At 46.5% G+C, this 14,969-nt stretch overlaps 1 protein-coding gene across 1 annotated transcript in view; it reads right to left on the bottom strand.

The window, feature by feature from the left end:
* Positions 1 to 599: 599 nt before the first annotated feature.
* Positions 600 to 14,969, bottom strand: part of LOC139553776 (BTB/POZ domain-containing protein KCTD3-like) — a 31,119-nt gene continuing 16,749 nt past the window's right edge. The window contains exons 14-19 of the mRNA XM_071366430.1: positions 13,916 to 14,086; positions 11,406 to 11,561; positions 10,136 to 10,232; positions 8,150 to 8,343; positions 7,649 to 7,787; positions 600 to 7,534 (exon numbers count right to left, since the gene is read on the bottom strand). Of these exons, the coding sequence (XP_071222531.1) occupies positions 6,853 to 7,534; positions 7,649 to 7,787; positions 8,150 to 8,343; positions 10,136 to 10,232; positions 11,406 to 11,561; positions 13,916 to 14,086 (1,439 nt within the window). The 3' untranslated portion in view covers positions 600 to 6,852. The remainder of the gene's footprint in view (positions 7,535 to 7,648; positions 7,788 to 8,149; positions 8,344 to 10,135; positions 10,233 to 11,405; positions 11,562 to 13,915; positions 14,087 to 14,969) is intronic.

Below are 14,969 nucleotides of genomic sequence, written 5' to 3'. Positions count from 1 at the left end.
CATCAGTACAGACTAGAGGAGACGTCAGAGAGGACAGAAGGCTGATATACTGGGTATTGTGTTTTACTCCATCAGTACAGACTAGAGGAGACGTCAGAGAGGACAGAAGGCTGATATACTGGGTATTGTGTTTTACTCCATCAGTACAGACTAGAGGAGACGTCAGAGAGGACAGAAGGCTGATATACTGGGTATTGTGTTTTACTCCATCAGTACAGACTAGAGGAGACGTCAGAGAGGACAGAAGGCTGATATACTGGGTATTGTGTTTTACTCCATCAGTACAGACTAGAGGAGACGTCAGAGAGGACAGAAGGCTGATATACTGGGTATTGTGTTTTACTCCATCAGTACAGACTAGAGGAGACGTCAGAGAGGACAGAAGGCTGATATACTGGGTATTGTGTTTTACTCCATCAGTACAGACTAGAGGAGACGTCAGAGAGGACAGAAGGCTGATATACTGGGTATTGTGTTTTACTCCATCAGTACAGACTAGAGGAGACGTCAGAGAGGACAGAAGGCTGATATACTGGGTATTGTGTTTTACTCCATCAGTACAGACTAGAGGAGACGTCAGAGAGGACAGAAGGCTGATATACTGGGTATTGTGTTTTACTCCATCAGTACAGACTAGAGGAGACGTCAGAGAAGACAGAAGCAGCAGTTAATAGTTACAGAACACACACCTATTTCATCTCAACGCAGGGTAACAATTCCTATGACAGGTGGTACATCGAGACATTACACTGACAAAGCCTTATGAAAATGTCATCATCTACCAACAGATAAACAGAATGCACGTCAACAACAGCGTTTTGTGGAGAAACCAATATTAAAACCACACTAAACTGTATGAAGTTTAGACATATGTAGTAGGTGACAGATAGGCATACATTTATCAACGTACCCAGCGTTGTCTGAACCTTGAGTTTACACACATCCACAGATCCCTCTAGTGGAGTCCCATTGTAGTAACTCACCCTGGCCACCCAAACCCCTCTACCAAGCAGTAGAACTGGAGCTGCAAAACTAAGGCCTTCCATTCAACAAGTATTAGGTCCTTCATGTCAACCAATTCACATCACAGACACACACAGGCCTAAGGGGATGGTATTTCAGCGAGCCATGTAGCTGTCAGTTTTGTTTTTATGTCCCTTAAAAAGGGACACACCAAACTGGCAGTTATGACTGTTCCCCAACTCAAGGATGCCATTTTGACAAGGGCAATAGTAGCTGCACGTTCACAGGCACATTCACAGCTATTGTCAAAGTTGTAAAAAGTGCTTGTAGCAGACAGTATGGCCCTTGGCAGCTCACACATTCAGATGCAGCAACATCACTTTATTACACTCATAAATCACACTGCTATCAAATGCCATTTTCAGACAACAAAGTTGCTAACGTCTCTAAAGGGAAGGTTACTCTCCTGAGGTCAGCGATGCTGCCAAGTGTGTTAAAGACACCGTCTGGGACACACACACACTCTGACAAGAGTATCCACACCAAGCTAGTGCTTCCTCCCTGCGCTACCCACTGAAATATAACAGACATGTTGATCACATGACAGTCTGTCCAAAGACTATGGCCTAGATTCATTCAGATCAAGCATTAAATGGCAATAGTGGACACCCGCATAGCTGTTCTTTTGGTGGTGTCGTAGGTATAACTGCTTAGAGCTGTCAAATCAGTGAGCAGCTGCTCGTGTGGTCATTGTCGCGAAGCCCGTCACACCCATCCCACTCGCGTTAGAAGTTCAGAACGAGAAAGTGTTGGCTATATAGAAATAATGACGCTCAAATTGAGAAATCATTCAACTAAATAATACGGATTTATATCAGACTAACAAAGGTGTATGTTACAACACACATTCCCATGGAGCTCAGGTGGTAGAGCATGGAGCTCAGGTGGTAGAGCATGGAGCTCAGTTAATAGAGCATGGAGCTCAGTTGGTAGAGCATGGAGCTCAGGTGGTAAAGCATGGCGCTCAGGTGGTAGAGCATGGGGCTCAGGTGGTAGAGCATGGGGCTCAGTTGGTAGAGCATGGAGCTCAGGTGGTAGAGCATGGAGCTCAGGTGGTAGAGCATGGAGCTCAGGTGGTAGAGCATGGAGCTCAGGTGGTAGAGCATGGGGCTCAGTTGATAGAGCATGGGGCTCAGTTGGTAGAGCATGGAGCTCAGGTGGTAGAGCATGGGGCTCAGTTGGTAGAGCATGGAGCTCAGGTGGTAGAGCATGGAGCTCAGGTGGTAGAGCATGGGGCTCAGTTGATAGAGCATGGAGCTCAGGTGGTAGAGCATGGAGCTCAGTTGGTAGAGCATGGAGCTCAGGTGGTAGAGCATGGAGCTCAGTTGATAGAGCATGGAGCTCAATTGGTAGAGCATGGAGCTCAGTTGGTAGAGCATGGAGCTCAGTTGGTAGAGCATGGAGCTCAGGTGGTAGAGCATGGCGCTTGCAATGCCAGGGTTGTGGGTTTGATTCCCACAGGACCAGTACGAATAAAGTATGAAAATGTAGGCACTCACTACTGTAAGTTGCTCTGGATAAGAGCGTCTGATAAATTACTCAAATGTAAATAAAAGTTCAAACTTGTAACAAAGCTGCATGGGATTATTACTAATGCGACTCGGCGCACCCAATGGCAATGTCCGTGATATGTAGAACACAGGGAGCCATTTGCTAATTCGACACCTCCAACATTGCCTAAATAAAAACAATGAAACTGCTTGAATCTATCCCTATGAGTCAATCAAGTTTGTTATTGCTGGATGGAGCAAAAGCCTGCACCTGTCACGCCCTGACCATTGAGAGCCCTTGGTGTTTAGGTCAGAGCGTGGCTAGGGGGGTGTTCTAGTTGTCCTATTTCTATGTTGGTCTGCTTGGTATGGTTCCCAATTAGAGGTAGCTGATTATCGTTGTCTCTAATTGGGGATGATATTTAAGTTCTCCATTTTTCCCACCTGGGTTGTGGGATATTGTTTGTGTTTGTGCTGGTTGCACCACATAAGTCACGTTTTGTTGCTTGTTTATTGTTGTTTGAAAGTTTCACTTAAATAAAAGATGTGGAACTCAACACACGCTGCACCTTGGTCCGTCCATTATCAGCACCGTGACAGAATATCCCACCACGAAAGGACCAAGCAGTGTGTGACGGAGGTAAAGGAGTTTTGGACCAGGGAAGAAATCATGGGAGGTTGTAAGACCCTTCCTTGGAAGGAGACACCAAGGAAGGTGGAAGGACAGCGACGACGCCGGGGATCGCGGCCACACACTGCGCCTTGGTCCGTCCATTATCAGCACCGTGACAGCACCCCTATTATACCCAGCTTTACAATACAAGGTTACCAGGTTAGTGTGAATACTACTAGCCAGCTAAACCCAAGCTGAACCATAGGGTTATAAATAGGTCCAGTCTTTAGACTTCATCCTGTCTAGTCAGCTCAGACACAACAGCAGTGCCAACAGGTGAATAACAGATGTGTACTATACCATAGGTCAGTAAGCACTGATACATACTATATACAGCAACATAGTAATGCGTTTGTACATACGGTGTTATACAAAATTTTATAACGAGTGACATAAATAGATATATTTATTTTCCTTAGTATCTGGCTGGAGTGAAAGTGTAAATATGAGAAGAGAAGAGGCCTAGATTCAATCTGATCGCCCCCATACAACTTTCAAATAGATTCAATCTGATCGCCCCTATACAACTTTCAAATAGATTCAATCTGATCGCCCCCATACAACTTTCAAATAGATTCAATCTGATCGCCCCTATACAACTTTCAAATAGATTCAATCTGATCTCCCCTATACAACTTTCAAATTGATTCAATCTGATCGCCCCCACACAACTTTCAAATAGATTCAATCTGATCGCCCCCATACAACTTTCAAATTGATTCAATCTGATCTCCCCCATACAACTATTAAATTGATTCAATCTGATCGCCCCCATACAACTTTCAAATAGATTCAATCTGATTGCCCCTATACAACTTTCAAATAGATTCAATCTGATCGCCCCCATACAACTTTCAAATTGATTCAATCTGATCGCCCCACACAACTTTCAAATAGATTCAATCTGATCGCCCCCATACAACTTTCAAATAGATTCAATCTGATCGCCCCTATACAACTTTCAAATAGATTCAATCTGATCGCCCCCATACAACTTTCAAATTGATTCAATCTGATCGCCCCACACAACTTTCAAATAGATTCAATCTGATCGCCCCCATACAACTTTCAAATAGATTCAATCTGATCGCCCCTATACAACTTTCAAATAGATTCAATCTGATCTCCCCTATACAACTTTCAAATAGATTCAATCTGATCGCCCCCATACAACTTTCAAATTGATTCAATCTGATCGCCCCCACACAACTTTCAAATAGATTCAATCTGATCGCCCCCACACAACTTTCAAATAGATTCAATCTGATCGCCCCCATACAACTTTTAAATTGATTCAATCTGATCGCCCCCACACAACTTTCAAATAGATTCAATCTGATCGCCCCCATACAACTTTCAAATTGATTCAATCTGATCGCCCCCATACAACTTTTAAATAGATTCAATCTGATCGCCCCTATACAACTTTTAAAGGCAATGTTCCCACTTTCGCAGAAACCCCATTCACGGTAAACGCTGTATATGTCGGCTCAATAGGAAATGACCTTTAATGTCAAATCGCGCTATAAGGCAGATCTAACGTGGATCGGAATAAATCCAGGCCTTAGACACAGAGGGACAGGCATTATTCCTCAAAGGGCTAAATATAATCTCATACCAAATAAAATGTTACTTCATCATTTAGTCTTCATAGTGCAAATGCAATTTAGGTACGATAAAATATGATTCATATCAATATAGATTATATGAGAACAAACAGACATGTCGCAAACAGCAAATATGTAGATAGTTACATAAATATGAAATGCATCAGTATGGTTACTTATATATATATATATATATATAGTTTGGATTTTGTAGGTATACTCTTCATATACAGTATAATCAGGTTGCATATTATTTAAATGTACATCTTTGTACATGTTCAACATTCCATCTCTTATTGAACATCTCTGTCTAAAACAGACCTGGGTCAAATATAGTACATTCAAATACAAGGGGTGCGCTTGATTTAGAGTGTTGGGCAGAGTTTGCGCTTTTGGGACTATTCCATTTTAGTGGACAAGCTAAATCAAGCGCACCTCAAGTTGTATGTACTTGACCCAGGTCTGGTCAAGTGATGGGGTAGAGGATGTCTTAGGAAGGGAACTAAAGGATGGACTCTTGCTCTCTCTCTCCCTCCCCTATTCTCTTTCTCCATCTGAAAGCTATCGTTGGGTTCAATCAGATGGAGCTTTAACCAGCGTTTGCCGACATCCACATAGCAAAAAAAAATGTCACCTTTATTTAACTAGGCAGGTCAGTTAAGAACAAATTCTTATATACAATGACAGCCTACACCGGTCAAACCCGGACGACGCTGGGCCAATTGAGCGCCGCCCTATGAGACTCCCAATCACGGGTGGTTGTGATACAGCCTGAGTGTTGGAGGTGTACAAGCGGTATGAGCTGGCATATCGTTGAGCGGATGCTCCTGTCACACATCAATCTCCTTCCTTATTATCCCTTTGTGTTAGAGGTTCAAAACGGTACTAGAAAGTGTAGGCTTCTATCATGATAAAAATAATGACTGATGTCATTGATGTGAGGCTGATGCATGTTTTCATGCTCATTTGACGGGGGATTTATTCCCACTAGTCTAATTTGAGTGTTTGAACTTTAACGTGGCCGCATGGGATTTGTTGGGATTTTAGTCTGGTGTGGTTTCGTTGCATCCAATGGCAGTTAACGCAACGAGCCTCTGGATCTGACAGCTCTAACACAGTTCCACCTCCGACACCTCCAAAACAACGCTATGCGGCTGCCTATCTGATTGAATCTGCCCTTAAGACTCTAGATCCTCTCTCCATCACAGGACAGGGGGATACTTAGATTATGTCAAAGACACTACAAAATGTAATCCTCTTTACATTTAAAGAAACAATACCATGGAAAGTCACATCGATCTTCAGCATGAGACGTCGGTCTGTTTCGATAAAGAAGTACAGATAAAGTGATTTACTGTGTAGTGTTGAATTCATTCATGTCTTAAACACAACACACATGGCTACTGGCTGGTAGAACAGCATGACTGTGTGAAGGTTCACAATCTGTGAACCCAAACTATGAGTTTGGGAAAGTGATTACAACCACAAGGGGGAAATAAACGTATGTAGCACTTTGTTAACAGTCTGTAAACTACATGCATCCAACACAAAAAGTCTGAATGATGTCATGAGGGACTATTGGAACAAACATTGGAGGTGCACCCTGGCCGTGACCCCACACTCCAAGGGTGTCTCCCGGAGAGTTGGGATATGCAAAAAACACATGTCCAATTCACACACAAGTATTAATACACACTTGTACATGTATGACGTTAGAACAAATATAAGCACCCACCAAATGATTTATTATTATTAATTGTGTAGCTACCAGATACTAGCAATGATGGAGATATATAAAGGGTTAAAGTCATGATCCTTAGGCTGCGTCAAGTTTCTTCCTCTTGACTGAGAATATAGGGCTTTTTTTTGAGATGTCATACATGAGTGTTGCCTGTGAGATGAAGTTGCCCTCAGACACTGATCTAAGGCCAGTTCCTCCTAATGGTTAGGGTTGTGGAGGGTTGGCTGGTCCTAGATCAGTGTTTACGGGGGTAACTTCTACCTGAAGCTGTTGACTGACAAACACAAGGGGCGTGTCTGCATCAGAGCTGTCCTTCACTCACAGGCTGCTGTCCTGATTGGCCGGCTCGCTGCACTTCCTGTGTCGGGGGGAAGTGGAGGCCAGCTTAGTGGGGGAGGGGGAGGCGGTGGAGGAGGAGTCACTGCATCCCCCCGAGGACACCCCCGAGGACAGCGAGGAGAGCTGGGGGACGGGAGGTGCCCTCTTCCTGCCCAGAAACAACCCTCCCTCAAACCCTGCCTTCCTCCTCACCTCAGACCTAGCCTTCGCCCCTGATCCAAGCCCCGCCCACTCCTCCTCCTCCGATTGGACCCTTCGACGAACGTCTCCACAAGGGCTCTCAGGCGGTTGCCGTGGCGATTCTGTGATACCCTCAGCTGCGTCTATGACCACAGCAACGTTAGCAACGACGTTAGCGTAAGCGGCATTAGTGGTTCGGCTAGCCCAGAGCTCCATGGCAGAGCCCCTCCTCTCCACCTCCTCTCCCCCAGCCTCACACAGCGACCGGGTTCTGGCTTCTGTACCTGGGCGTGCCCTCTGTCCTGGAGCCTGTTCAGGGCTCTCCAGCAGGCCTTTCCCTAGGGAGAAGTTCTGGAAGTCTTTGTAGTTGTGGAAGGACTCTGTGCGCCGGGCTCGGGCCAGCAGTGGGCTCTCTCTGTAGGGTCGCAGAGCTCCGTAGGTGGCCGTCTCTGGAATGGGATCCTGGGCCTGCAGCTGGAGGCTGGAGAGATGAAGACAACGGGGGTCAGAGAAATAGATATAGACAGCATGAAAAAGACACAGTAGACAGACAAACGTGCACAACATAAAGAGTCAGACTCAGGGATGTAGAGACCTGGAGCAGGACTCTTGGAGACGGCTGGGCTGCAGCACCGAGGGGGCGGGGCTGATGTTGGGCGTGGCACAGCGGGAGGTGCTGAGGTCACACTGGTCCAATAGTTGAAGCAGCTCCTCTTCTGTTGGCCCGCCCACCTCTGTCAATCAAACACATTATAATTGATCAGTGCCAAACTACATGTGAAAACAAAGTGTCAATGACTAATCAAATCAAATGTTATCTGTCAAATGCAGAGAGAAAAATATAGAAAAATAAATACAGAATGAGTAGCGATATCTTCACTATATACATGGGGTACAGGTACTGAGTCAATGTGCAGGGGTACGAGGTAATTGAGGTAGGGGTAAAGTGACTAGGCAACAGGATAGATAATAAACAGACTACAAGCCATGGATATGTACAATGCCCTCAGATGCATAATGTTCCTATACAAATGATTTGTTATCTTTTCACACACACACACACATTTCCACTACACACTACACACACACTCCTTACCATCTTTCTTCTTCTCTTCTCCCTTGTTGGCAGTGTCCATAGCGGTGGTGAGGTCCCACATCTGAATGCTGCCATTGCCATGGCCTGTGAACAGGTACCTCCTGGGTCTAGAACCCATCCTGCTAGAACCCTCACACTCCCTAACCGTGAAACACGAGATGGTGGTCCCATCCACTGCCGCCACCTCACAGATCCTTGTGGGGACAAGCAGGACAGACCACATCAGACTGGAATAGACCGGAACTGACTGCATTCAGACCAGAACAGAGCAGCCACAGTTCTGGTAGCTCAGTGTGTTGGAGCCATAGTAATAGTAAATTAATTACAATAGTATAGTATATGAATTACAATACTATAGGAATAGTAAATTAATTATAATACTACAGTAATAGTATATTAATAGTCATTTCATAGGATTTCTATGGTTGGAGCATAGTGCTAGCAATACCTGGGTTATAGGTTGTATGTCTACTTGGACCACATTTGGTGATTTTACAGTTGAAGTCGGAAGTTTACATACACTTAGGTTGGAGTCATTAAAACTCGTTATTCAACCACTCCAGACATTTCTTGTTAACAAACTATAGTTTTGGCAAGTCGGTTAGGACATCTACTTTGTGCATGACACAAGTAATTTTCCAACAATTATTTACAGACAGATTATTTCACTTATAATTCACTGTATCACAATTCCAGTGGGTCAGAAGTTTACATACTCTAAGTTGACTGTGCCTTTAAACAGCTTGGAAAATTCCAGAAAATTATGTCATGGCTTTAGAAGCATCTGATAGGCTAATTGACATCATTTGAGTCAATTGGAGGTGTACCTGTGGATGTATTTCAAGGCCTACCTTCAAACTCAGTGGCTCTTTGCTTGACACCATGGGAAAATCGAAAGAAATCAGCCAAGACCTCAGAAAATAATGTGTAAACCTTCACAAGTCTGGTTCATCCTTGGGAGCAATTTCCAAACGCCTGAAGGTACCTCGTTAATCTGTACAAACAATAGTACGCAAGTATAAACACCATGGGACCACGCAGCCAGACAACTTGTTTGCAACTGCACATGGGGACAAAGATCGTACTTTTTGGAGAAATGTCCTCTGGTCTGATGAAACAAAAATATTACTTTTTGGCCATAATGACCATAGTTATGTTTGGAGGAAAAAGGGGGAGGCTTGCAAGCCGAAGAACACCATCCCAACCGTGAAGCACGGGGGTGGCAGAATCAGGTTGTGGGGGTGCTTTGCTGCAGGAGGGACTGGTGCACTTCACAAAATAGATGGCATCATGAGAAAGGAAAATTATGTTGATATATTGAAGCAACATCTCAAGACATCAGTCAGGAAGTGAAAGCTTGGTCGCAAATGGGTCCCCAAGCATACTTCCAAAGTTGTGGCAAAATGGCTTAAGGACAACAAAGTCAAGGTATTGGAGTGGCCATCACAAAGCCCTGACCTCAATCCTACAGAAAATTTGTGGGCAGAACTGAAAAAGCGTGTGTGAGCAAGGAGGCCTACAAACCTGACTCAGTTACACCAGCTCTGTCAGGAGGAATGGGCCAAAATTCACCTAACTTATTGTGGGAAGCTTGTGGAAGGCTACCTGAAACGTTTGACCCAAGTTAAACAATTTAAAGGCAATGCTACCAAATACTAATTGAGTGTATGTAAACTTCTGACCCACTGGGAATGTGATGAAAGAAATAAAAGCTGAAATAAATAATTCTCTCTACTATTATTCAGACATTTCACATTCTTAAAATAAAGTGGTGATCCTAACTGACCTAAGACAGGGAATTTTTACAAGGATTAAATGTCAGGAATTGTGAAAACTGAGTTTAAATGTATTTGGCTCAGGTATATGTAAACTTCCGACTTCAACTGTAAGTGTGTTTACTGTGAGCTGGATGAAAGAGCTAAATGACCATGTTTATCAGACAAGGCTATAACATCATGATATGTGTGTATAACTGATGTGTAATACCTTTTCCCAGTGGAGGAGAGGCGAACAAACAGCTTGTTGGTGATGGGGATGACCTTCTGAATAAACACCTGCTGGTCGTCTCTCTCCCCAAATGGACCTGAGGGGAGACCACACCACCCTGGATACTGGGCTCTAGACCCACCCTGAATACTGGGCTCTAGACCCACCCTGGATACTGGGCTCTAGACCCACCCTGGATACTGGGCTCTAGACCCACCCTGGATACTGGGCTCTAGACCCACCCTGGATACTGGGCTCTAGACCCACCCTGAATACTGGGCTCTAGACCCACCCTGGATACTGGGCTCTAGACCCACCCTGGATACTGGGCTCTAGACCCACCCTGGATACTGGGCTCTAGACCCACCCTGGATACTGGGCTCTAGACCCACCCTGAATACTGGGCTCTAGACCCACCCTGGATACTGGGCTCTAGACCCACCCTGGATACTGGGCTCTAGACCCACCCTGGATACTGGGCTCTAGACCCACCCTGGATACTGGGCTCTAGACCCACCCTGGATACTGGTCTCTAGACCCACCCTGGATACTGGGCTCTAGACCCACCCTGGATACTGGGCTCTAGACCCACCCTGGATACTGGGCTCTAGACCCACCCTGGATACTGGGCTCTAGACCCACCCTGGATACTGGGCTCTAGACCCACCCTGGATACTGGGCTCTAGACCCACCCTGGATACTGGGCTCTAGACCCACCCTAGATACTGGGCTCTAGACCCACCCTGGATACTGGGCTCTAGACCCACCCTGAATACTGGGCTCTAGACCCACCCTGAATACTGGTCTCTAGACCCACCCTGAATACTGGTCTCTAGACCCACCCTGGATACTGGTCTCTAGACCCACCCTGGATACTGGTGTCTAGACCTACCCTGAATACTGGTCTCTAGACCCACCCTGAATACTGGTCTCTAGACCCACCCTGGATACTGGTCTCTAGACCCACCCTGGATACTGGGCTCTAGACCCACCCTGGATACTGGGCTCTAGACCCACCCTGGATACTGGGCTCTAGACCCACCCTGGATACTGGTCTCTAGACCCACCCTGGATACTGGGCTCTAGACCCACCCTGGATACTGGTCTCTAGACCCACCCTGGATACTGGTCTCTAGACCCACCCTGGATACTGGGCTCTAGACCCACCCTGGATACTGGGCTCTAGATTTACTTTAACAATTGTCCATCCACCCCTTCCATTTACCATATCTATTCACTTTCTCCTTCCCTCCCGCTCCCCCTCTCTCACCAATGTCGTTGCCTGATGAGTAGCTGCCGTGGCTCTCAGTCTCCTCCAATGAGAGGATCTTAAAGGAGGCGAGGGGGGTGGAGCCAGGCTGCGTGGAGATCATGCCTCGGAACCGCGTCACTGTCCACGTACGCACATGGTTGTTGTCCGCACACACTGAAAGGAGACAAAACACACACCCACAGACAGACAGACGAGAGACACACAATGTATATGAAACACAGCCAGACCCACCCTGGAGCCAGACCCACCCTGGAGCCAGACCCTCTCTGGAGCCAGACCCACTCTGGAGCCAGACCCTCCCTGGAGCCAGACCCACCCTGGAGCCAGACCCACCCTGGAGCCAGACCCACCCTGGAGCCAGACCCACTCTGGAGCCAGACCCTCCCTGGAGCCAGACCCTCCCTGGAGCCAGACCCACCCTGGAGCCAGACCCACCCTGGAGCCAGACCCACTCTGGAGCCAGACCCTCCCTGGAGCCAGACCCTCCCTGGAGCCAGACCCTCCCTGGAGCCAGACCCACCCTGGAGCCAGACCCACCCTGGAGCCAGACCCACTCTGGAGCCAGACCCTCCCTGGAGCCAGACCCACCCTGGAGCCAGACCCTCCCTGGAGCCAGACCCACCCTGGAGCCAGACCCTCCCTGGAGCCAGACCCTCCCTGGAGCCAGACCCACCCTGGAGCCAGACCCTCCCTGGAGCCAGACCTTCCCTGGAGCCAGACCCACCCTGGAGCCAGACCCACCCTGGAGCCAGACCCACCCTGGAGCCAGACCCTCCCTGAAGCCAGACCCACCCTGGAGCCAGACCCTCCCTGGAGCCAGACCCACTCTGGAGCCAGACCCACCCTGGAGCCAGACCCACCTTGGAGCCAGACCCTCCCTGGAGCCAGACCCACCCTGGAGCCAGACCCTCCCTGGAGCCAGATCCTCCCTGGAGCCAGACCCACTCTGGAGCCAGACCCTCCCTGGAGCCAGACCCACTCTGGAGCCAGACCCACCCTGGAGCCAGACCCTCCCTGGAGCCAGACCCACTCTGGAGCCAGACCCACCCTGGAGCCAGACCCACCCTGGAGCCAGACCCACTCTGGAGCCAGACCCTCCCTGGAGCCAGTCTCCGCTTCCATAATAACTAGTGCTGAACGATTAACTGAAATGTTGGTAATTTGACCGATGTCGGTTTCATTATTTGAATTCCATTTTTTTTACTTTTTTCTGTGAGCTCAATGTGCACATTGCGCACTTTATCTAGAGATAAATCAGATCAAGCCGAACTGTGTGAAGTTGTAGTTTCCAACAGGCCAATATTCTACATAGTTTAACGTAGAAAACGTGATAATCAACTACAATGACCATAATCCATTGCGTGCCTACGTGTCCGTTCTGTGTTTCTTTTACGCATGCAATGGAAGAGAGAAGGATACGAGATCAAAAGGGGATAAACAGAGAGCAGTTCCTTCGCCAGGTATTTTTACCTGAAAACACTGTACATGATCTAAGTGCATCCCACTGCTGTCTTTCCTCTTTATTATTGGCTGTAAATAATTTATTTTAAAATATTAATGCAACATACAACCCTGTCAACAGCATACCACCCGGCATCCCACTGATGTCTTTCTTCTGAAGCTAAGCAGGGTTGGTCCCTGGATGGGAGACCAGATGCTGCTGGAATAGGTGTTGGAGGGCCAGTAGGAGGCACTCTTTCCTCAGGTCTAAAAAAATACCCCAATGCCCCAGGGTAGTGATTGGGGACGTAGGGTGCTGTATTTTGGATGGAACGTTAAATGGGTGTCCTGATTCTCTGTGGTCACTAAAGATCCCATGGCACTTATTGTAAAAGTAGGGGTGTTAACCCCGGCGTCCTGGCTAAATTCCCAATCTGGCCCTCATACCATCATGGCCACCTAATCACCCCCAGCTTCCAATTGGTTCATTCATCCCCCCTCCGCTCCCCTGTAACTATTCCCCAGGTCGTTGCTATAAATGAGAATTTGTTCTCAGTCAACTTACCTTGGAAAATAAAATAAAAAGTGATTGATAGATTCAGCAGTCATAAAAATATGCCTTTATTTACTTTGAAGAACAACTAAAATAGTGATTTTGATTGGCAGCAGCTCTACAGAGATGAGTTTGAATTAAATAATAAAGTAATCAAATAAAACAAATGTAATATACACCACTGAAATATTTTATTAAAGTAATGTGAATAAATGATGGTTAATAAGTGTAATTAGTAATGGGCAGTCACTACTATCATGGGACTTTTATTCATTGTTTTATTCTGTGTTGTTACAGCATTCAACCCACATAATGCATAGTGCATTTAATTATGTTTTACATTTTTTTATCAAAACCGAATCGAAAATCGTGATTATTTTTGTAATAATCGAACCAAAACCGAACAGACCTCAAAAAGAGAACCTCAAAAACAGACCTACATTTCTTTTTTTTATCACTCAGCACTAATAACTCGGCTCAAATATATCACAATATTTCCCTTGTCCCTTCTTACCTGAGACAAGGTGTTTCTCAGAGAGCATGATCTTGGTGACAGGGGAGCGGTGGACAGTAAAGGTCTGGAAGAGCTGAGGTCCAGAGCCTACTGTCTCAGGGTGTTGGACTATGACCCTCACTGCTCCAGAACTGGTCCCATACGCTATCTCTATCCAGTTACCACTCACACCTAGAGAGAGAGGGAGCAGAGAGAGAGGGAGCAGAGAGAAAGAAAGAGAGAGAGAGAGAGAGAGGGAGCAGAGAGAGAGAGAGAGAGGGAGCAGAGAGAGAGAGAGAGAGAGAGAGAGAGAGAGAGAGACGGAGCAGAGAGAAAGAAAGAGAGAGAAAGAGAAAGAGAGAGGGAGCAGAGAGAGAGAGAGAGAGAGGGAGCAGAGAGAGAGGGGGGGAGCAGAGAGAGAGAGAGAGAAGGAACAGAGAGAGAGAGAGAGAGAGAGAGAGAGAGGGACCAGAGAGAGAGAGAGAGGGAGCAGAGAGAGAGAGAGAGAGAGAGAAACAATTTTTTTAATAAACTCCCATACAAAACATTAAGAACACATGCTCTTTCCATGACAGACTGACCAGGTGAAAGTTATGATCCCTTATTGATGTCACTTGTTAAATCCACTTCAATCAGTGTAGATGAAGGGGAGGAGACAGGTTAAAGAAGGATTTTTAAGGCTTGAGACATGGATTGTGTCTGTGTGCCATTCTTAGGGTGAATGGGTAAGACAAAAGATTTAAGTGCCTTTGAATGTGGTATGGTAGTAGGTGCCAGGCACACTGGTTTTTCAAGAACTGCAACGCTGCTGAGTTTTTCACGCCCAACAGTTTTCTGTGTGAATAAAGAATGGTTCACCACCCAAATGACATCCAGCCAACTTGACACAACTGTGGGAAGCATTGGAGTCAACATGGGCCAGCATCCCTGTGGAACGCCTTCCACACCTTGCAGGGTCCATGCCCCAACAAATTGAGCCAAATGGGGGGAGGGGGGGTGCAATTCAGTATTAAGAAGGTGTTCCTAATGTTTGGTGTACTCGGTGTACACACGCTTCAAACAGCTAAAAAAACAA

Source organism: Salvelinus alpinus, chromosome 25, assembly GCF_045679555.1.
Source record: "Salvelinus alpinus chromosome 25, SLU_Salpinus.1, whole genome shotgun sequence".
NCBI lineage: Eukaryota > Metazoa > Chordata > Actinopteri > Salmoniformes > Salmonidae > Salvelinus > Salvelinus alpinus.
The sequence above is the reverse complement of the archived record's forward strand: the minus strand, read 5'-3'. Positions and strand labels throughout refer to the sequence as shown.